Source organism: Oncorhynchus mykiss, chromosome 3, assembly GCF_013265735.2.
Source record: "Oncorhynchus mykiss isolate Arlee chromosome 3, USDA_OmykA_1.1, whole genome shotgun sequence".
Classification (NCBI taxonomy): domain Eukaryota; kingdom Metazoa; phylum Chordata; class Actinopteri; order Salmoniformes; family Salmonidae; genus Oncorhynchus; species Oncorhynchus mykiss.
In genome coordinates this window covers 5,287,860-5,312,602 of record NC_048567.1, presented here as the reverse complement: position 1 = coordinate 5,312,602, position 24,743 = coordinate 5,287,860, and the positions used below count along the sequence as shown (strand labels likewise).

Genomic DNA, 24,743 nt, shown 5'->3' with positions numbered 1-24,743 from the left:
ATACTTACACCCCTCATATCCTCTGTCTTGTCCTCAAGAGCAATTACTAACATAATTAGTCACTAAACCTAGGGCTATGTGTGAGAGGCCGATTACCATAGAGTGAACAAGATCTGACGAATGGCTTTCTAACAGATCAATACAGAGTGGTGAACTAACGTGAAAGCATCTATTTATAATTTTGAGAGTATGTGGTGGGTGCGAAGCACAAGATATTTCAAGTGTGACAGGAGGTGTAAACTAATTTAAAACGACAGCCACCAGAGGGCAGTATTGTCAAGATAGTGATAGCGCAGCGCGCAGCAACATCTCATTGAAGAAGAGGGTGCATCTGAAGTGATGCGGGAGCCAGTGAAATCATCTTTGGGACTGTTCTCCAACCGTCTTTCATAAAGAGGAAAGGGGGAGACACAACTACATTGAACGTCAAGAGGGCAGGCTCCTCTATCGCTGCTGATATAAACAATGGATTGAGAATGGGGTTTGGTTTTCTGTGTGGTGAAGTCATCTTTCTTAGCCGAGTTTGCTCAAATCGGAGCCTTTGAATTTGAAAAGTTTTTTTTGTCAGCATCACTCACTGGTTTGGGATTATTTTTGTTCATGTTTTTATAAGGTGAGTTTAGAATTAATGACAAAGTATTTGCATAAACATGCATTGAAAATTGTTGATATTGAACATTTTTTAAATAATATCTGTTATAATTCACTTTGTTGATCAAAATGTTTCTGATGCTGGAATTCCCCCAGTTTTACATAGGCCTAGTTTATTATGTGTGACACCTGCCTGTAGATTCTCAAGGCTTTTTTTTCCAAGGTTGAATAATTGACAGGTTGTAGGAAAGGCTACATCGATCATATCTTTTGCAAGTGTTGCAGGAAAATGTGTTGGTAACAGTACTTCAAATATGTCCAGCAACAATGAGGTCATATCTACCTGTCCCCGTACCTGCTCTTGCCAATCTGTGTTATTACGCAACTGAATTGGGCTGTGGAACCTGGTGGTTTTTATTTAATCTGTATGAAGTTATGAGCGTCCTTCATTCACCCTGAATGGATTCACAGGGCAGGGTCGTTATGGTTTCGTCACCTAATATGAACAGGGATGGTTATCTGATGTAGTTTGTGCTGCAGGTCACTAGAGAACCCAGTTAGCACATCATGTTCTCAGAACCATATGTTTCTTAGTGCTTGGCGAGAGTGGGGTTGTACTACGGTTATTTTGCATACAACCTTCCCATAACGTTTCCTACAGGTTTCCTCTATTCAAAGTCATGTTCTCAGAATGTTCAGAGAACGTTAAGAAACAACGTTCTTCTGTGGGAATTTCAGTACTTAAAAGCATAACGTTTTCTGCAGGTTTCCTCGTGGTTCTATTTAAAGTCATGTTCTCAGATAATTAAGAAAACTTTCCATAAAAACCACAAGAAAACATAAGTATAGTTCAAAGAAGGTTCTAAGAATATTATTTGAAAACATATATGTTCCGTTCTCAGCATCAACAAAACCCTCTATCCTCTATCTGGTTAAGTGTGTTCAGGTGTGTTGGCTTCACACACTGATTGGCCACATCTGATGTTAATGAGTGCTTGTTTCCTTTGACATAGGGTCTGTTTGAATAGACTAAAATGAACAGCTTTGTATGAGTAAAAAAAACATGTCATGCCAGCTCCATCCTGATGGCGTGGTTGACTAATTTCATGGATAGGGAGCAGGAAATCATAGGTTTGAATCTCACAATAATAAAAAAAAAAGTAACCTTTATTTAACTAGGCAAGTCAGTTAAGAACAAATTCTTATTTACAATGACGGCCTACACCTGCCAAACCCGGGCGACACTGGGCCAATTGTGCACCACCCTATGGGACTCCCAATCATGGTCGTGGTACAGTCTGGATTCAAACCAGGGTGTCTGTAGTGACACCTCTAGCACTGAGATGCAGTGCCTTAGACCGCTGTACCACTCAGGAGCCCGATGCCATGCCACAATAACAATACATGTGTTTCATGATTAATGCCTAAGCAAATACATTTCCATGTGTTTTTATGATTAATGCCTAAGCAAATACATTTCCATGTGTTTCCATGATTAATGCCTAAGCAAATACATTTCCATGTGTCTTACTTGTGCTTGGAGTTCAAAACAGTTAAACTAAGCTAGCAGTCTTATTGAAACATGTTCTCAGAATGCTATTTAATTACCTTCAAATAACCTATCATTTCCGTTCTCAGAAAGTTAATAAAACCTCCCAGGAAAACCTTCCGGGAACCATAGAAAAATGTTCTCAGAACCTCCCTACAACCTAAAAATGTACATTCCCAGAACAGGAGAAATGTTTACTTCCGTTCTCAGAATGTTTAAATAACTTTCAGTTTTAACGGTCAGGAAACATATGACTTCGTTCCCAGAATCAATAATGTACATTCCTGCAACTTCCAAGGAACTAAATTTGCTAGCTGTGTATGCTGTTACATGTTAGTCATCTAGCAGATGCTAGCTTTGTGATTCCAGCTACCAACCTTTCAGTTACTGGCCCAACACTTGTAACCACTAGGCTACCTGCCACCCTGTTGCACTGCCCTACTTCAGTCTAACATCTCTCCCAGTCTTTCAATATAATTATTTTTCCTGACCTATGGAGGGCGTGCAATCAACACCCTGAATTTCAACCAAGAACCGTGCTTGACTTGGGCAGGAGCTCACCGGAGCTGAGTACTGGCACCTCAACATTTCTACTGCTTGATCTCCTGTTCCTCTTATAGAATACTAGCTCAAAAGTATTTTAGGTCTCCTGCTCCTAAATATAAACATGAGTACCGGCACCTATTTCAGTCCAAGTCAAGCACTGACCAATAATCGTGATTGACAATAAAAATGGCTTCCTTCTGAAGGCATGTGAAATAATAACAATAATACTACTTTTTAAATAAAGACCTGTAGCTTACACACATGCAGGCATTAGCAAAAAATATGGTAAATTGATCAAGAGAATTATACCTAACCAAATGATCTTGTCTGATCAAGTGCAGCTGCATGCCTACACACAAACAGTTGCTCAGAGAGAGAGCGGTTAGAGGGAGTTCCCCCTAAAAGAAGCCAACAAGGAACTGATCGTGATGTTTCTATGAATATGCAAATACACCTGAATCTCTCTCCTGTGAGTGGCTGAAAAAACATAGCTGATGTGTTATTGACAGCTGAGTCTAACTCATACTGCTCCTGTTGATGGCATTCACAGGAGGTTGACGGCACCTTAATTGGGGAAGACGGGCTTGTGGTAATGGCTGGAGCGTAACGAATGGAATGGTATCAAATACTACATCAAACACATGGTTTCCATGGTTTCCAGGTGTTTGATGCCATTCCATTTGCTCCGTTCTGACCATTATTATGAGCCGTCCTCCCCTCAGCAGCCTCTTGTGATGCCTTTCCATTCCATCCTACCCTGGCTTCTGTGTGTGTGTAAATGAATTAAGACAAGTCATTCATTCTCTGCCATTTTAAAAAGAATGAAGCGCTGGGGTTTGTTAGCACTGGCATGTGTTGGTCAACCTGATGAACTGACTGTTAAATAAATAAGGACATTCATTGGAAAGGTAAATGAATGGATATCCAACTAATAACACACGCTTCCCTTTTGCTTTTCAAATGCATTGTCAGTTTCTGGTCTGCCTCTGAGAGCACGTATGGGTAATGAGTAGTCCATGCACACTGACTGCTGTATGATTCATTGTTTTCAGTTTTCGAGTAAGAGGTGTTCTCTCACTGCCTTCTGTTTCCATGAATAGCGAAGAGGCATTTTTATCATTGAGAGATATCAGCTTACTGAAACCATGACGTCTTGAGGCATCACTTCAGACTGACAGTGACATGTAGACATAAAATAAACGGGCCAAAAAATTCATCCCCCCACAAATGTGTCCTTCGCCTTGCAGAGAATTCCATGACTACAGACAGAGAGTCCGAGATGACCCCCCCTCATGTCCCTGTATCTGGTTTTCAGTGGCTAGGGTGAAATTCAGAAAGTATCCTTTCACCTGTAATTGAGCTGAGCGACTTATGCTTTTTCAAACCCTATAGCCCTGGAGCGCTGCGGATTGTGCAAGCTTTGGTTTCAGTCCAGCACCGACACAACTGATTCAAAGGGTTTTATCATAAGTAGATGAATACTGTGTATTAGTGCTGGGCTGAAGCAAAAGCATTCCTATAGTTTGACACTGTCAGAGTGAGCAGGTGTTGTAGTGTAGCTGTAGCATTGTACCAGTGGGAGTGACATGTTGAACGTAGTATCTACCCACTCAGTGGAAGCTGAGTATCTACCCACTCAGTGGAAGCTGAGTATCTACCCACTCAGTGGAAGCTGAGTATCTACCCACTCAGTGGAAGCTGAGTATCTACCCACTCAGTGGAAGCTGAGTATCTACCCACTCAGTGGAAGCTGAGTATCTACCCACTCAGTGGAAGCTGAGTATCTACCCACTCAGTGGAAGCTGAGTATCTACCCACTCAGTGGAAGCTAAGTATCTACCCACTCAGTGGAAGCTGAGTATCTACCCACTCAGTGGAAGCTGAGTATCTACCCACTCAGTAGAAGCTGAGTATCTACCCACTCAGTGGAAGCTGAGTATCTACCCACTCAGTGGAAGCTGAGTATCTACCCACTCAGTGGAATCTGCTGAGGGGAGGATAGTTTTCATGTGTTTGATACCATTCCATTCACTCCATTCCAGCCATTTTTATGAGCCATCCTCCCCTCGGGCAGCCTCCATTGGTACTCACCTCATTCTGACACCTCGTTGAATGACAACACCAGGCAGGGACATTCCTCTCTCCTTTCATCTGAAACTGATCCAAGCTTTACTTCTAAAGTTGCTTCTGAACCCATTACCCTCCCCAATGATTAAATAATAGTAAGAGACAGGCCTTTGTTAATGGAACCAGGTTTGAATCACATGGACGGAAATGTTGCTTAACTGGGTTCAAAAATATGCAGTGAGCTGCAGGGATTTCCAAGGAACTCAGGATGCAGTTGTATATTTGTCTGTTCTCCTGGCATGACACGTAGAAGTGGTGGTCAGGGGGGGAAATGGAACTCAACTCCACGCCTTTGACAGTACAGTACAACAGCAGAGGGTTTGGTAGCAAAGTGTGTCTGACGCTGAGAGAGTTTTAGAATGAAGGTTGGAAAAAAAGGGGATCCCTTCCCCTTGCTTCCATGGCAACTGTGAAATATACAGACCACATTCGAGTCAGAGCTCATTATGCAATGAATAGTTCAAGTTCATAGTAGCGTCCTGATTATCTGCAAAGAATATGCTAATTATAACAAATGGGTAAATTTCTTACAGTATAAATATTGCCCAATCCTTAACCGTAACATCAGTCAGGCAATGCCTCTACCCCCCCCCCCCCCCCCCCATGGTGTTGACACAGGCAATGCCTCTACCCCCTCATGGTGTTGACACAGGAAATGCCTCTACCCCCCATGGTGTTGACACAGGCAATGCCTCTACCCCCCCATGGTGTTGACACAGGCAACAAGCAGACCCATTTAGTGTGGATTCCAATGGAGCATGGAGGTTAGTGTGAGTGGCAGCTCATACTCCCCCCATAACATTCTCACACCATCAGTCCATCTCATCAACCATGAGAATAAATTATGTCATCCCCAGCCCTGAGCCTCAGGCATCATGGGTAATGAGAGAGGAAGGAGAATGTGTAACATTCAGATGATTGACATTTGTATTTCAACCGTGTTTTGAAGTGATATACTGTAATCAGATTATGTTGGGTTTGCTGTGAATAACATCTGATTTCCTCCAGGATTACTGGCCTCCTGGCTCAGGAAGTGGAGCTGAACAGGAGGGAAATGATACTGTAACTGACTGGCAATAATGTGACAATGATATTGCATTGTCCAGTGCCAGGGGAGTGATACAGGTGTAGGATCTTAATTGGATCACTCTGTTGCAATGCAGGAAATGTAAAACTTGTAGTTTATTCAAGGTTTAAAATGTCAGATTTGATTTGCCCAAATGGAAAAAAAAACATTTCCATTAACTATAATCCACACATTTCCTGTTGCTGCAGGATTATTTTCCTGCTGTACATAACTGTCTCAAATGAAGATCCTACATCTGTACCTGACTTAGCGTGGGTAGCCTGTAGCTCAGTTGATATTGTGGCGTCTGAAAGAAGGAACATAGAGCAGATAAAGTCCTTCCTCATGCTCAGATCACACTGAGCTGCTGGGAGTCAAGCAGGCAATGGAAGGATATCCTGCTGGATTCCAGCAAAACCTCTCCAATCTACTGGGATTTTCAGCTCATGTTGTGGAGATGAACCTAAATCCTCTCTGAGACCTGACCAGGGGGAGTGCTGCTCATCGCCAGGCCGAGAGTGCGATGGCAGGAGACAGGCAGAATGGGATTTACACAGTACGGCTCTGGAAATGAAACATTAGACATGACATTCATTTAGCAGACATTCATATCCAGAATGGCTATTGCCTTATGTCCACTGCACTTCCAGAGTAGATTAGCTTCCCTCGATGAAGGTCAATGTGTTCAATTGAGTTGTGCTTCTTTGTTCTTGATCTTTCTTCTGCTATTAAACACCAGGGTGCCGGCAACAGCCAGTGTTCTGTCTGTAATACATTGCCATGGTGTCTGCATCAGCACTTTTATGAGGCCTGCTGTGACAGAGAGCAGCAGCACATCCAGTCACAGCTGTTAACAAAGCCTTTACAGGTTGCCACTGTCTACTGCACGGACACATATATGTTACACACACACACACACACACACACACACACACACACACACACACACACACACACACACACACACACACACACACACACACACACACACACACACACACACACACACTTCAACAGTATGCACACATATACATCCATAATCCCACATACTGTATAGACAAATACACACACCTGCGTTTACAAACATAGAAGCACATTGCTACAGGCGTGTCCTAGAATAGAGTTGGCTCCAGCAAGTAGCCTACTTGAGCAGAACAGAAATAGCATGGGCCTCAGCCAGAAAAAAAACAACAGTTCTTGAAAAATCGACCAGAAGTGCAGGGGAGTCAGGGCGTCTGTGCCGGTGCCGGTCTGTTCATTATTTATTTTGGGGTCATTTAGCAGACACTCTTATCCAGAGCGAGTGCATTCATTTTAACATCGCTAGGTGAGACAACAACACATCACAATCGTATCAAGTATATTTTCTCTCAATAAAGTATTTATCAGCAAAGTCAGTGCCACTGGGAAAATGTTTGTTGTTGTTGTTGTTGCTTATTTACTCACTGTCGTTCACTAGCTGTGCACTTGTCCTGTGTATGTGTGTGAAGGGATGCTTAATATTGACATGCTGGCAATGTGTATGCCTGGGAAAGAGTTTTTCATGGAGTTACAGTATGTAAACATGGCTGTTCATTTAGTTGTAATGTACGACCCTGTCAGCTGGTTATGGACCTTCTGGTGGCTGGATGATGGATGATGGAGGACAGAGGTTTTGATGGATGAGCTTCAGTGGCGGTCGGTGACGTTGAAGATGAGGGAGGACGATTCTTTTTTTTACGAGCATGGCATTTCTATTACAGCATATTGGATGACTGTCATTCAAATTACATTCACCCAGCGCAATGTAACATCAATAGGTTTAGGCTACTACGTGATACTCTAATTTCCCTATACCCATCATGAAGTTGCTACAACCTAGCCTATGAATGAAAGTTTACAACATAGGTGCACAGGTCGAGATAAAAATTGGAGTAATCAAGGTATCTGACAATGACACATTCAATACCACCTTGCACACTCTTGCCTGCATCTAGCTGATCTAGGTGGACTTCAGTGGTCCAACAGTTGCAAAGGAGAGTTTCTATTGGATAATTGAGGGACTGTAGCTGATGAATAGATAATCAGTTTTCAGATATTCTGATGCCCACTAACGGTGTACCTATGGTTTGTAAAAATCCCTCAGACAAGAAGAACAGATTGCCTAGAGGCTGTGGTGTCCGATCAATTTTCTCTCTCTCTCTCTCTCTCTCTCTCTCTCTCTCTCTCTCTCTCTCTCCCTCTCTCCATGGAACGTTTAATTGCTCAGGGATCGGTCGGTGGGACTGTTATTCCACGATGTCGCTAGCTATTAGTCTGTCAGGCTGAATCCAATTACTCAGAGAAGGACACTTTGATTAGAACACCACTCTATCAGTTTCAATGAAAAAGGAAGTGGAATCTTCTGTCCACGTCTGCTTCCCCAGGGCTATACAGTGGTGGTAACCCTGTCTGCTTCCCCAGGTTTACAGTGGTGGTAACCCTGTCTGTTTCCCCAGGGCTACAGTGGTGGTAACCCTGTCTGTTTCCCTAGGTTTACAGTGGTGGTAACCCTGTCTGTTTCCCCAGGGCTATACAGTGGTGGTAACCTTGTCTGCTCCCCCAGGGCTATACAGTGGTGGTAACCCTGTCTGTTTCCCCAGGGCTATACAGTGGTGGTAACCCTGTCTTCTTCCCCAGGGCTATACAGTGGTGGTAACCTTGTCTGCTCCCCCAGGGCTATACAGTGGTGGTAACCTTGTCTGCTCCCCCAGGGCTATACAGTGGTGGTAACCCTGTCTGTTTCCCCAGGGCTATACAGTGGTGGTAACCCTGTCTGTTTCCCCAGGGCTACAGTGGTGGTAACCCTGTATGTTTCCCCAGGGCTACAGTGGTGGTAACCCTGTCTGCTTACCCAGGGCTACAGTGGTGGTAACCCTGTCTGTTTCCCCAGGGCTACAGTGATGGTAACCCTGTATGTTTCCCCAGGGCTACAGTGGTGGTAACCCTGTCTGCTTACCCAGGGCTACAGTGGTGGTAACCCTGTCTGTTTCCCCAGGGCTACAGTGGTGGTAACCCTGTCTGTTTCCCCAGGGCTACAGTGGTGGTAACCCTGTCTGTTTCCCCAGGGCTACAGTGGTGGTAACCCTGTCTGTTTCCCCAGGGCTACAGTGGTGGTAACCCTGTCTGTTTCCCCAGGGCTACAGTGGTGGTAACCCTGTCTGTTTCCCCAGGGCTACAGTGGTGGTAACCCTGTCTGCTTCCCCAGGGCTACAGTGATGGTAACCCTGTCTGTTTCCCCAGGGCTACAGTGGTGGTAACCCTGTCTGTTTCCCTAGGTTTACAGTGGTGGTAACCCTGTCTGTTTCCCCAGGGCTATACAGTGGTGGTAACCCTGTCTTCTTCCCCAGGGCTATACAGTGGTGGTAACCCTGTCTTCTTCCCCAGGGCTATACAGTGGTGGTAACCTTGTCTGCTCCCCCAGGGCTATACAGTGGTGGTAACCCTGTCTGTTTCCCCAGGGCTACAGTGGTGGTAACCCTGTCTGTTTCCCCATGGCTACAGTGGTGGTTACCCTGTATGTTTCCCCAGGGCTACAGTGGTGGTAACCCTGTATGTTTCCCCAGGGCTACAGTGGTGGTAAACCTGTCTGTTTCCCCAGGGCTACAGTGGTGGTAACCCTGTCTGTTTCCCCAGGGCTACAGTGGTGGTAACCCTGTCTGTTTCCCCAGGGCTACAGTGGTGGTAACCCTGTCTGTTTCCCCAGGGCTACAGTGGTGGTAACCCTGTATGTTTCCCCAGGGCTACAGTGGTGGTAACCCTGTCTGCTTACCCAGGGCTACAGTGGTGGTAACCCTGTCTGTTTCCCCAGGGCTACAGTGGTGGTAACCCTGTCTGTTTCCCCAGGGCTACAGTGGTGGTAACCCTGTCTGTTTCCCCAGGGCTACAGTGGTGGTAACCCTGTCTGCTTCCCCAGGGCTACAGTGATGGTAACCCTGTCTGTTTCCCCAGGGCTACAGTGGTGGTAACCCTGTCTGTTTCCCTAGGTTTACAGTGGTGGTAACCCTGTCTGTTTCCCCAGGGCTATACAGTGGTGGTAACCCTGTCTTCTTCCCCAGGGCTATACAGTGGTGGTAACCCTGTCTTCTTCCCCAGGGCTATACAGTGGTGGTAACCTTGTCTGCTCCCCCAGGGCTATACAGTGGTGGTAACCCTGTCTGTTTCCCCAGGGCTATACAGTGGTGGTAACCCTGTCTGTTTCCCCAGGGCTACAGTGGTGGTAACCCTGTCTGTTTCCCCAGGGCTACAGTGGTGGTTACCCTGTATGTTTCCCCAGGGCTACAGTGGTGGTAACCCTGTCTGTTTCCCCAGGGCTACAGTGGTGGTAACCCTGTCTGTTTCCCCAGGGCTACAGTGGTGGTAACCCTGTCTGTTTCCCCAGGGCTACAGTGGTGGTAACCCTGTCTGTTTCCCCAGGGCTACAGTGGTGTTAACCCTGTCTGTTTCCCCAGGGCTACAGTGGTGGTAACCCTGTCTGCTTCCCCAGGGCTACAGTGGTAGTAACCTTGTCTGACTTAACAAGCTGCTGTTGTCTTCTGATCCATAGTATCACTTTCATTCGATTAGTTATTATCAAGCCAAGAGCTTGGGACTATAAGGTTCTATCTGCATATTTGTTAGATTTATGTTATTGACATAGCCTTGTTCTGTTCAATGTTCTCTACCTATACAGTACTCTAAATACCCCACAATTCATGTTGTTACGTTCAAAAGAATAGAAGATAAAAAATAGCTGACACAATTCAATGCCAATTATCTCAGAATCATCTTTTTGCAGATAGAACCTAGTCCCAAGCTCTCAAAGGAATATAAGAGCCTAACACTGCACCAGGAGATTTGGTATTAGTCCATTTTAATTTTTTATTTATTTTTTATTTTCACCTTTATTTAACCAGGTAGGTCAGTTGAGAACATGTTCTCATTTACAACTGCGACCTGGCCAAGATAAAGCAAAGCAATGCGACACAAACAACAACACAGAGTTACACATGGAATAAACAAACATACAGTCAATAACACAATAGAACAAATCTATATACAGTGAGTGTAAATGAGGTAAGATAAGGGAGATAAGGCAACAAATAGGCCATAGTAGTGAAATAATTACAATTTAGCAATTAAACACTGGAGTGATAGATGTGCAGAAGATGAATGTCCAAACAGAGATACTGGGGTGCAAAGGAGCAAAAAAAAAAAAAAAAAAAACAGTATGGGGATGAGGTAGTTGGATGGGCTATTTACAGATGGGCTATGTACAGGTGCAGTGATCTGTGAGCTGCTCTGACAGCTGGTGCTTAAAGTTAGAGAGGGAGATATGAGTCTCCAGCTTCAGTGATTTTTGCAATTAGTTCCAGTCATTGGCAGCAGAGAACTGGAAGGAAAGACAGCTAAAGGGGGAATTGGCTTTGGGGGTGACCAGTGAAATATACCTGCTGGAGCGTGTGCTACGGGTGGGTGCTGTTATGGTGACCAGTGAGCTGAGATAAGGTGGGGCTTTACCTAGCAATGACTTATAGATGACCTGGAGCCAGTGGGTTTGGCAACGAATATAAAGCGAGAGCCAGCCAACAAGAGCATACAAGTCGCAGTGGTGGTTAGTATATGGGGCTTTGGTGACAAAATGGATTGCACTGTGATAGACTGCATCAAATTTGTTGAGTAGAGTGTTGGAGGCTATTTTCAAAATGACATCGCCGAAGTCAAGGATCGGTAGGATAGTCAGTTTTACGAGGGTATGTTTGGCAGCATGAGTGAAAGATGCTTTGTTGCGAAATAGGAAGCCGATTCTAGATTTAATTTTGGATTGGAGATGCTTAATGTGAGTCTGGAAGGAGAGTTTACAGTCTAGCCAGACACCTAGGTATTTGTAGTTATTGACATATTCTAGGTCAGAACCGTCCAGAGTAGTAATGCTGGACGGGTGGGCAGGTGCGGGCAGCGATCGGTTGAAGAGCATGCATTTAGTTTTACTTGCAATTAAGAGCAGTTGGAAGCCACGGAAGGAGAGTTGTACGGCATTGAAGCTCATCTGGAGGTTAGTTAACACAGTGTCCAAAGAAGGGCCAGAAGTATACAGAATGGTGTCGTCTGCGTAGAGATGGATCAGAGAATCACTAGCAGCAAGAGCTTGATTGGGATCATCACTTCACATCTCACGGATCTCATTTACCTTGACGGTCTAATTGGAGGGTTGAGATTAATTAGGTGATTGCTGGACAGGAAAATGCTATCATATCCTGTCTGGTGTGCTCATCAAATCAGCATGGGATAATTAGCAGCAGTTTGACAGCTGTGGGGGCGGAGGGGCTTCTAAAGGAACAAAGAGCCCTCGTGATAATCAAGTTTCCTGAATGTACAGTGTTTGGGGATGTTTGTGTGTATTTGTGAATAAAGTAGAGGAAGTATGTGTGTGTGCGCGTGCGTGTGCTGAACGATGAGTGACGACTCCCTGTAATCACTGTGATATGTGTGTTTGTCTCCCTCGCAGAACACTCGCCACACACACACACCATGAGCAACATCTATGAGTCTGCGGCCAACACCCTTGGTCTGTTCAACAGCCCGTGCCTGGCCAAAGTGGAGCTGCGGGTGACCTGCAAGGGCATCTCAGACCGGGACGCCCTGTCCAAGCCAGACCCCTGCGTACTCATCAAAATGCAGTCCCACGGACAGTGGCTGGAGGTAAGTGGCCTCTCACTCTGTTCTGACAAGTAATTAACATTGCAGTGCCAGTCTTATTACAACTTGCAATATAAGAACCATCTTCAATGTTAAAAGTGGTGTAATGTTTAAGGGTCAATTGGAGGATATGTCCTGTAGATGGTTCTGTTCAATCCTAAATCCCCTCAGGGCTCTCTTTGGTGAGATAGATCTCAACATGTGATTACAGATGACTACATGGACTTTCTGAAGAGTTGGAGATACAGGAAGAAGTCTCATTATTCTGTATGTCGAATCAAAGACATTGGCTTGCTAACGGACTGAGATGTTTCCTTCTCTTACTATCCCTTATGTGTTTTTAAATGTTGATTTGGTTCACCTCAAGGATGTGGAATATACAGTATTACCAGCTATGAGGTTTGCCTAGTACATGGATATGAATTTCTGAATGCTTCACCAAATAAGCAAGAGGATTCTGTCAAAAAATATATTTATTCACAGGAAATGCATTTGCATAATGAAGCTATTTGCTGAGTAAAGAAAAAAGAAACCCATAAAAGTCTTAATCAATGTGTTTATCAAACCAAAATGAGGTACCAATCAACCCTCCAAAACTGATGATTGGAAATTACATCCGTGTTAACATTTTAGTCATCAGACTCTCTTATCCAGAGCTACTTACAGTTAGTGCATTCATCTTAAGATACAGTGCCCTCAGAATGCATTCACACCTCTTGATTTTTCACACATTTTGTTGTGTTGCAAAGTGAGACTAAAATAGATTTAATTGTCATTTTCTGTCAACGATCTACACAAAATGCTCTGTAATTACGTGTTCACCCCCCTGAGGGCTACAGTGGAATCACCTTTGCACACTGGGATTATTCAATATTTGCACATTATTCTTTAAAAAATTCTTCAAGCTCTGTCAAGTTGGTTGTTGATCATGGCTAGTCAGCCATTGTCATGTCTTGCCATAGATTTTTAAGCTGATTTAAGTCAGACCTAGGCCACTGAGGAACATTCAATGTTGTCTTGGTACACAACTCCAGTGTATATTTGGCTTTGTGTTTTAGGTTATTGTCCTGCTGAAAGGTGAATTTGTCTCCCAGTGTCTGGTGGAAAGCAGAGTGAATCAGGGTTTCCTCTAGGATTTGTTCTGTATTTAGCTCTATTCCATTTCTTTTTATCCTAAAAAACTCCCTAGTCCTTGAATGACAAGCATACCCACAACATGATGCAGCCACCACCATGCTTGAAAATATGAAGAGCGGTATTCAGTGATATGTTGTGTTGGATTTGCCCCAAACATAACATTTTCTATTCAGGACATAAAGTTCATTTCTTTGCCACATTTTTTGCAGTTTTACTTTACTGCCTTGTTGCAAACAGGATGCATGTTTTGGAATATTTTTTATTCTGTACAGGCTTCCTTCTTTTCCCCTGACAATTAGGTTAGTATTGTGGAGTAACTACAATGTGGTTGATCCATCCTCAGCTTTCTCCCATCACAGCCATTAAACTCTGAAGCTGTTTTTTAGTCACCATTGGCCTGATGGTGAAATCCCTGAGCGGTTTCCTTTCTCTCTGGAAACTGAGTTTGGAAGGATGTATCTTTGTAATGTATCTTTGTAATGACTGGGTGTATTGATACACCATCAAAAGTGTAATTAATAACTTCAAGATGAGCAAAGGGATATTCAGTGTCTGCTTTATGATTTTTTCCCCATCTTCCAATAGCTGCCCTTCTTTGCGAGGTATTGAAATACCTCTCTGGTCTTTGTGATTGAATCTGTGTTTGAATTAATAGCTTGACTGAGGGACCTTATAGCTAATTGTACGTGTGGAGTCCATGCAACATATTATGTGACTTGTTAATTAAGCAAATGCTTACTCTTGAAATGATTTAGGCTTGCCATAACAAAGAGTTTGATACTCATTGACTCAAGCTAGGTGAGACAACAACACATCACAATCGTGTCAAGTACATTTTCTCTGAACAAAGTATTTTAGGAAAAGAGAAGTGCCCTGTTGGAGTTATTTCAGATACTCTCCAAAGAGGTAGGGTTTCAGATGTTTTTGGGAGATGGGCAGGGACTCCGCTTTCCTGACTTTAGGGGGAAGCTTGTTGTGCCTGCCAAGTGACCATGACAACAAAGCAGATGGTTGATCTCTCTATTTGTCCCTTAATCCAATTACAGTTTTAATTGTGCCATTGATTTGTTCCATTGATTTGTTATTAACTGGTTGTCCATCTGGAGACACAAATTAGCATTGTACTGCAGATGTGCCATGACGGCTCCAACGCGCCGTGCTGTGTGTTGCGTCACTCAACAACATATTTACTAGTGCTGCTCTCCTGTGGACTTCATGTCTGGTTAGAGATAATACAGTGCCTTGCAAAAGTATTCATCCCCCTTGACGTTTTTCCTATTTTGTTGCCTATTGAACCTGTACTTTAAATGGATTTTTATTTTTATTTCATGTAATGGACATAAACAAAATAGTCCAAATTGGTGAAGTGAAATGAAAAAAATGACATATATATTTATTTATATATATATGTATATGGAAATAAATAAAATATATATTTAAACAGAAAAGTGGTGCATGCATATGTATTCACCCTTTGCTATGAAGCCCCTAAATAAGATCTGGTACAACCAATTACCTTCAGAAGTCACATAGTTTGTTAAATAAAGTGCATTTGTGTGCAATCTAAGTGTCACATGATCTCAGTATATATACACCCGTTCCGAAAGGCCCCAGAGTCCGCAACACCACTAAGCAAGGGGCACCACCAACCAAGCACCATGAAGACCAAGGAGCTCTCCAAACAGGTCAGGGACTAAGTTGTGGAGAAGTACAGATCAGGGTTAGGTTATAAAATATAAAAAATAAATAAATAAAAAAATATTTGAAACTTTGAACATCCCACGGAGCACCATTAAATCCATTATAAAAAAATGGAAAGAATATGGCACCACAACAAACCTGCCAAGAGAGGGCCGCCCACCAAAACTTACGGACCAGGCAAGGAGGGCATTAATCAGAGAGGCAACAAAGAGACCAAAGATAACTCTGAAGGAGCTGCAAAGCTCCACAGCAGAGATTGGAGTATCTGTCCATAGGACCACTTTAAGCCATACACTCCACAGAGCTGGGCTTTACGGAAGAGTGGCCAGAAAAAAAGCCTATTGCTTAACCTGTTGAGTGTAGGGGGCAGTATTTTGATGTTTGGATGAAAAACTAAACTGCCTATTAAACTGCCTATTTATCAGGCCCAGAAGCTAGAATATGCATATAATTGTCAGATTAGAATATAAAACACTCTAAAGTTTCCAAAACTGTCAAAATATTGTCTGTGAGTATAACAAAACTGATATTGCAGGCGAAAACCTGAGGAAAATCCAACTAGGGAGTGCCTCTTATTTTAGCTCCCTGTTCCATTGCATGCCTTCCCTCCATTTAAAGGGATAGCAACCAGATTCCTTCCCCTATAGCTTCCACATGGTGTGAACAGTCTTTAGACACAGCCTTTTATTCTGAAAAATGAGCGAGAACGATCACATCGCGTCAGTGGATGGCTGGGTGCCAGCAGAGTTTTGCATGAGTAACAGCTTGGAGCAGACATTTTCTCTCTCTCTCCTATTGAAAAAGCTACGGTCCGGTTGAAATATTATCGATTATTTATTGTAAAACCAACCTGAAGATTGCTTATTAAAAAACATTTGACATGTTTCTACAAACTTTACGGATACTATTTGGAATTTCCGTCTGCCCCGTCATGACCTCTCGAGCCTGTGGATTTCTGAACAAAACGCGCCAACCAAATGGAGGAATTTTGGATATAAAAATAATCTTTATGGAACAAAAGGAACATTTATTTTGTAACTAGGAGTCTAGTGAGTGCAAACATCCGAAGATCATCAAAGGTAAGCGATTAATTTGATTGCTTTTCTGACTTACGTGACCAAACTACTTTGCTGCTAGCTGTTTGTAATGTTTTGTCTGCTGAGAGAGATGTCCTTACATAAACGCTTAGTTTGCTTTAGCTGTAAAGCTTTTTTGAAATCTGACACGCCAGGTGGATTAACAACAAGCTAAGCTGTGTTTTGCTATATTGCACTTGTGATTTCATGAAAATTAAATATTTGTAATAATTTAATTTGAATTTAGCGCTCTGCAATTTAGCGGATGTTGACGAAAATGATCCCGCTAATGGGATGGGTGCGCCAAGAAGTTAAAGAAAAAAATAAGCAAGCACGTTTGGTGTTTGCCAAAAGGCATGTGGGAGTCTCCCCAAACATATGGAAGAAGGTACTCTGGTCAGATGAGACTAAAATTGAGTTTTTTGGCCATCAAGGAAAACGCTATGTCTGGCAGAATCCCAACACCTCTCACCCCGAGAACACCATCCAATGTTTTTCATCTGCAGGGACTGGGAAGCTGGTCAGAATTGAAGGAATGATGGATGGCACTGAATACAGGGAAATTCTTGAGGGAAACCTGTTTCAGTCTTCCAGAGATTTGAGACTGGGACAGAGATTCACCTTCCAGCAGGACAATGACCCTAAGCATACTGCTAAAGCAACACTCAAGTGGTTTAAGAGGAAACATTTAAATGTCTTGGAAAGGCCTAATCAAAGCCCAGACCTCAATCCAATTGAGAATCTGTGGTATGACTTAAAGATTGCTGTACACCAGCGGAACCCAACCAACTTGAAGAAGCTGAAGCTGTTTTGCTTAGAAGAATGGGCAAAAATCCCAGTGGCTAGATGTGCCAAGCTTATAGAGACATACCCCAAGAGACTTGCAGCTGTAATTGCTGCAAAATGTGGCTCTACAATGGATTGACTTTGGGGGGGTTCTGTTTTTTTGTGTTATTTCTTGTTTGTTTCACAATAAAACATATTTTGCATCTTCAAAGTAGTAGGCATGTTGTATTTATGAAATGATACAAACCTCCCAAAAAAATCTGTTTTAATTCCAGTTGTAAGGCAACAAAATAGTAGAATTGCTAAGGGAGGTGAATACTTTCACAAGCCACTGTATCCTTTCAGTATGAGTATGATCCACCATCAAGTCAGCATTTCCTGTTTTCCCAGCTAGGCTAGAACTAGTCTGCGTTCTGCTTCCTGGGGCTTTTCCCACACTACCGGAATGAGACTGCTGCATAATGCGCCTTGTGATAGACAATATGATGAACAAAGCTCTTCACAGAGTAATGGCCCCTTAATTCAAACCCAATGAAAACAGGATAAGAGAAAGAGTGGTTGGAGAATAATCACTGGTAGAAACTGTTGTGATAAAAAGACAAGGGAATGAAGTATGAGGTGGTATGAGTTTACTGTTTAGAGACACCATCATTAATAAACACTATAGTTTACTGTTAAGAGGCACCATCATTAATAAACACTATAGTTTACTGTTAAGAGACAACATCATTAATAAACACTATAGTTTACTGTTAAGAGGCACCATCATTAATAAACACTATAGTTTACTGTTAAGAGACAACATCATTAATAAACACTATAGTTTACTGTTAAGAGGCACCATCATTAATAAACACTATAGTTTACTGTTAAGAGGCACCATCATTAATAAACACTATAGTTTACTGTTAAGAGACAACATCATTAATAAACACTATAGTTTACTGTTAAGAGGCACCATCATTAATAAACACTATAGTTTACTGTTAAGAGGCACCATCATTAATAAACACTATAGTTTACTGTTAAGAGACAACATCATTAATAAACACTATAGTTTACTGTTAAGAGGCACCATCATTAATAAACACTATAGTTTACTGTTAAGAGACAACATCATTAATAAACACTATAGTTTACTGTTAAGAGGCACCATCATTAATAAACACTATAGTTTACTGTTAAGAGGCACCATCATTAATAAACACTATAGTTTACTGTTAAGAGACAACATCATTAATAAACACTATAGTTTACTGTTTAGAGACACCATCATTAATAAACACTATTTAAAAGACAACATCATTAATAAACACTATAGTTTGCTGTTAAGAGACACCATCATTAATAAACACTATAGTTTACTGTTAAGAGACAACATCATTAATAAACACTATAGTTTACTGTTTAGAGACACCATCATTAATAAACACTATTTAAAAGACAACATCATTAATAAACACTATAGTTTGCTGTTAAGAGACACCATCATTAATAAACACTATTTAAAAGACAACATAATTAATAAACACTATAGTTTACTGTTTAGAGACACCATCATTAATAAACACTATTTAAAAGACAACATAATTAATAAACACTATAGTTTACTGTTTAGAGACACCATCATTAATAAACACTATTTAGAGACACTGTCATTAGTAAACACTATAGTTTACTGTTTAGAGACACCATCATTAATAAACACTATTTAAAAGACAACATAATTAATAAACACTATAGTTTACTGTTTAGAGACACCATCATTAATAAACACTATTTAGAGACACTGTCATTAGTAAACACTATAGTTTACTGTTTAGAGACACCATCATTAATAAACACTATTTAAAAGACAACATAATTAATAAACACTATAGTTTACTGTTTAGAGACACCATCATTAATAAACACTATTTAGAGACACTGTCATTAGTAAACACTATAGTTTGCTGTTAAGAGACACCATCATTAATAAACACTATTTAAAAGACAACATCCTTAATAAACACTATAATTTACTGTTAAGAGACACCATCATTAATAAACACTATTTAGAGACACTTTCATTAGTAAACACTATAGTTTACTGTTAAGAGACACCATCATTAATAAACACTATAGTTTACTGTTAAGAGACACCGTCATTAATAAACACTATAGTTTACTGTTAAGCGACAACATCATTAATAAACACTATAGTTTACTGTTAAGAGGCACCATCATTAATAAACACTATAGTTTACTGTTAAGAGGCACCATCATTAATAAACACTATAGTTTACTGTTTAGAGACACCATCATTAATAAACACTATAGTTTACTGTTAAGAGACAACATCATTAATAAACACTATTTAAAAGACAACATCATTAATAAACACTATAGTTTACTGTTAAGAGGCACCATCATTAATAAACACTATAGTTTACTGTTAAGAGACAACATCATTAATAAACACTATAGTTTACTGTTAAGAGACACCGTCATTAATAAACACTATAGTTTACTGTTAAGAGACAACATCATTAATAAACACTATAGTTTACTGTTAAGAGACACCATCATTAATAAACACTATTTAAAAGACAACATCATTAATAAACACTATAATTTACTGTTAAGAGACACCATCATTAATAAACACTATAGTTTACTGTTAAGAGACAACATCATTAATAAACACTATTTAAGAGACAACATCATTAACAAACACTATATTTTGCTATATATATAATAATAATAATATTAGTATCTGTAAATGTGATATTTAAGTTTTTATTGTTTTTATACATTTTCAACAGTTTCTTTCTGAAAACTTGCTTTGTCATTATGGGGTATTGTGTGTAGATTGATGAGAGCGGAAAAAACAATGTAATCAATTTTAGAATAAGGCTGTAACGTAATAAAATGTGTAAAAAATGAAGGGATCTGAATACTTTCCTAATGCACTGTGCATCTGCCATCAGCACACACAACCATTTCTGAAAGTCTGCGTTCAGTGTAGAGGGTGTCATCCACTGCATATTAACGTTTTATGTCGGCTATGTCTTGTGTACAGCCCTTCATCTGTAGTGATAATGACAGTTCTTTCAGTAACACAGCTAAATCTTCCCCTAGCCTTGTGTTTGTGTATTGTTAGCAATGCTCTCCAGCTTGTGTTAGCTACCGAGACAGAGTATGGAGTTACAGATGTAGGATCTTAATTTGAGCCAGTTTGCTACAGCAGGAAAATAATCCTGCAACAACAGGATTATCATAATGTGAATCATTATGTGTATTATAATGAATGGCATTTTTTTTGTAGAGGTTGACACATTTTTCGTAAGGGAAAATCAAGTCTGAAATTTCAAAGTGGAAATTACAAACTTCCTCCTCAAATACACTACAAGTTTTAAATGTCCTGCATTGCATCTGTAGCCATGTTCTCTTCTGTAATTGACAGAGCAGAGGAATGCCCAAGAGCCATTTCAATTATGAAAGGATGATTTAGCAGAGGAGATCAGGCACGCTAAGCACTAGCTCATTGATTTAGGTAGGACTGCGTTTTGGGCTTCTGTCTCTGGTTGTAGAAGTATGTACCCTATGATTTGTGTTTACAATCAGCTTTCTATCTGCTCTGCTGACACGTTGAGGGAGTTTCTGTACGTGAACTGCCTATTCAACCTTCACTGTAGTGTGTGCAAACACATTCCGAGAAGTAGGGAATTTATGTTTGATATGGTTAATTCATATGGAGAACCAAACCTGAAAAAAAAATGCACATATGAATACAAACATAAATCCACACATAATTCAATAAATGAGAAAGGAAATGCAGAAATACTGATGAAAATGTATTCATTTTTCTACATATCAGTATGTATTTCATTATTTTTCTATGTATTATCTAATTATTCAAACTAAATTGTTTTTTATAAATTTGTATTTATTTAATTAATTAATTAATTAATTTATGTATTTCTTCCTCCAATATTTTAATGAGGGGGTGTCAATCAAATGGGGTGATGGGTGGTGGTCTGTGGGTGGTGTCTAACACATGCTGGTTGATCAATGTCGGCGCGTTGCTCAACTGCTTATGTTCGCTTCAGCACCACTTATGTGAAGCTAGCTACAATAACGATTAGCCACAAATATATCATTTTTGGTTTGCCTTCAAAATAAAAGTCCCCATTGAAACTGCTGAAAACAGAAATAAATTGTGTAAACATGCCATATTTGGATAATGCTTAACAAGTTTGGATTGTTCAACAAAAGACAATAATTTGTTCATTTGCCCAAAAAATGTAGTCTGGGGGACGGTTGAGCTAACGTTCGGCAAATGCGATTAGCATGATATTGTAAATAACAAGAACATTTCCCAGGACACAGACATGTCTAATATGGGTAGAAAGTAAACATTATTGTTGATCTAACTGCACTGTCCAATTTACAGTAGCTATTACAGTGAAATAATACCATACTATTGTTTGAGGAGAGTGCACAGTCATGTACTTGAAAATGTATCAAGAAACCAATTAGGCACATTTGATATAACATTTTGAACAGTAATGCAATGGTTCATTGGATCAGTCTAAAACTTTGTACATACACAGCTGGCCAAAATCTAAATTGCGTCCTAAGTCATATAATGGCCGTTCTCTTGCATTTCAAAGAAGATGGAGCAAAGAAATTAATAGAAAACACATGTTTTTTCTTTGTTATCTTTTACCAGATCTAATGTGTTATATTCTCCTACATTACTTTCACATTTCCACAAACTTCAAAGTGTTTCCTTGGTAACAAGAATACCAAATGGTATCAAGAATATGCATATCCTTGCTTCAGGGCCTGAGCTACAGGCAGTTAGATTTGGGTATGTCATTTTAGGCGAAAATTGAAAAAAGTGTCTGATCCTTAAGAGGATTTTTAAGAGTTCACACAAATATTGCTCATTTCACAAATGTAGGCTTATGTACTTTAACAGTTGGCTGCGATCCGCCAACCCAATCCCACAGAAGAAGAAGATGCACGTTTGGCTGCCGACTAAGTTGTCAGTGTGTTTATTTTAGCAAGATTGCACGTACGTTCAACAAGTGAGTTGTGTGGTTTATTATCGGGAGGGTTAATGCTACATTATGGTGATTGACTGCAAGCAATTACCTTAGGCCTAATTACCTTGTTACATCTGTAACTGTATAGTACTTATGTAGATTTCCGATACTCCATGTGCTTGTCCTTTATAAGTGCCTGTATTGCAGTGAATTGTTTTGCAGTAGATGTTATTGTTTTACAGATGGTTCTTTCCTATAGTCTGTATACGCACTTGACCACTGTGTTTTCATAGTTCACGCTACTGTTATGCCATGGCGAGATGTTTCAGAATCTGTCCGCGGCTTTCCTCATGCGCAGAAAGATTTATGACTGATTTCCACCAGTCCCGAGGGCCATAAATCACACCTGTCTTAATTAGTTGTCTCTCTCTCTCTCGTGAGATGTTTTTACATATACTGCTGTAAATGTGTGTGCTGTTATGTGAATATCCCTGTATAGATGCTGTGCCATTCTTTCCTGTGTAGATATTCTATTGCACAACATTATTTATCTGTTCTTACCTTTCTGAACCACAAATCCATCCTGTGGAAACTGAAGATGTCTATACTAGTGTGTGGTGGTGATGAAGATATTAAAAGTCTTGGACTAAGAAGTATCTGTACTGTTCTTACCGGTGAGTCAACCAATTATATCACATGAAGGACTAGCGGGTGAGGGCATTTACAGCCGACCACTCAGACGACTCCAGCTAGCCGTTCTTTACAATAGGCTGTACATTACAGTATGACTGTCCAATATTTTACCTTTATTTAACTAGGCAAGTCAGTTAAGAACAAATTCTTATTTACAATGATGTCCTACCGGGGAACAGTGGGTTAACTGCCTTGTTCAGGGGCAGAACGACCGATTTTTACCTTGTCAGCTCTGGGATTCAATCTAGCAACCTTCCTGTTACTGGGCCAACTCTCTAACCACTAGTCTACCTGCCGCCCCACATTCTGTGATGCTGAACGAAGCCCATGCAAATGCAATCGATCAAAGCGGCATGGCATTGATCAACCAATGGTTGTTTTTTGATACCACCGACATAAATTAGCTTGACACCCCCTCATTATCATATATGATGAAGAAATACAGAAATAAATAATATAATTAATTAATAAAATGAAATAAATGTTTTAAATAATGATGTATCTGTGCGATGTTCATCTGTACAAACAATAGTACGCAAGTATAAACACCATGGGACCACACAGCCATCATACCGATCAGGAAGGAGACGCGTTCTGTCACCTAGAGTTGAACGTACTTTGGTGCGAAAATCACAAATCAATCCCAGAACAATATCAAAGGACCTTGTGAAGATGCTGGAGGAAACGGGTACAAAAGTATCTATATCCACAGTAAAACAAGTCCTTTATCGACATAACCTGAAAGGCCGCTCAGCAAGGAAGAAGCCATTAATCCAAAACCGCCAGAAAAAAGACAGACTTCGGATTGCATCTGCACATGGGGAAAAAGATCGTACTTTTTGGAGAAATGTCCTCTGGTCTGATGAAACAAAAATAGAACTGTTTGGCCTTAATGACCATCGTTATGTTTGTAAAAAGGGGTAAAAAGGGGGAGGCTTGCAAGCCGAAGAACACCATCCCAACCGTGAAGCACGGCACAGTGGCATCATGTTGTGGGGGTGCTTTGCTACAGGAGGGACTGGTGCACTTCACAAAATAGATGGCTTCATGAGAAAGGAAAATTATGTGGCTAATATTGATGCAACATCTCACGACATCAGTCAGGAAGTTAAAGCTTGGTCGCAAATGGGTCTTCCAAATGGACAGTGACCCCAAGCATACTTCCAAAGTTGTGGAAAATGGCTTAAGGACAACAAAGTCAAGGTATTGGAGTGGCCATCACAAAGCCCTGACCTCATCCTATAGAACATTTGTGGGCAGAACTGAAAAACGTGTGTGCGAGCAAGGAGGCCTACAAACCTGACTCAGTTACATCAGCTCTGTCAGGAGGAATGGGCCAAAATTCACCCAACTTATTGTGGGAAGCTTGTGGAAGGCTACCTGAAATGTTTGACCCAAGTTAAACCATTTAAAAGGCAATGCTACCAAATACTAATTGACTATGTAAACTTCTGACCCACTGGGAATGTGATGAAAGAAATAAAAGCTGAAATAAATCCTTCTCTCTACTATTATTCTGACATTTCACATTCTTAAAATAAAGTGGTGATCCTGATTGACCTGAGACAGGGAATTTTTACTAGGATGAAATGTCAGGAATTGTGCAAAACTGAGTTTAAATGTATTTGGCTAAGGTGTATGTAAACTTCCCACTTCAACTGTATATGCAATGCACAGTATTGAACTAGCTAGATGTGGTGGGCTACGAGGCTCAACTCGGACCTGTGATCTTGTAGCTACCA

The 24,743-nt window shown here is 40.9% G+C and overlaps 1 protein-coding gene across 2 annotated transcripts in view; it reads left to right on the top strand.

Annotated features, from left to right (window-relative positions):
- Positions 1-264: 264 nt before the first annotated feature.
- Positions 265-24,743, top strand: part of LOC110534068 (copine-4) — an 81,999-nt gene continuing 57,520 nt past the window's right edge. The window contains exons 1-2 of one of the 2 annotated variants that reach the window (XM_036966594.1): positions 265-613; positions 12,385-12,578. In XM_036966594.1, the coding sequence (XP_036822489.1) occupies positions 12,408-12,578 (171 nt within the window). In that variant the 5' untranslated portion in view covers positions 265-613; positions 12,385-12,407. The remainder of the gene's footprint in view (positions 614-12,384; positions 12,579-24,743) is intronic. The other variant, XM_036966592.1, reaches the window with a different exon arrangement.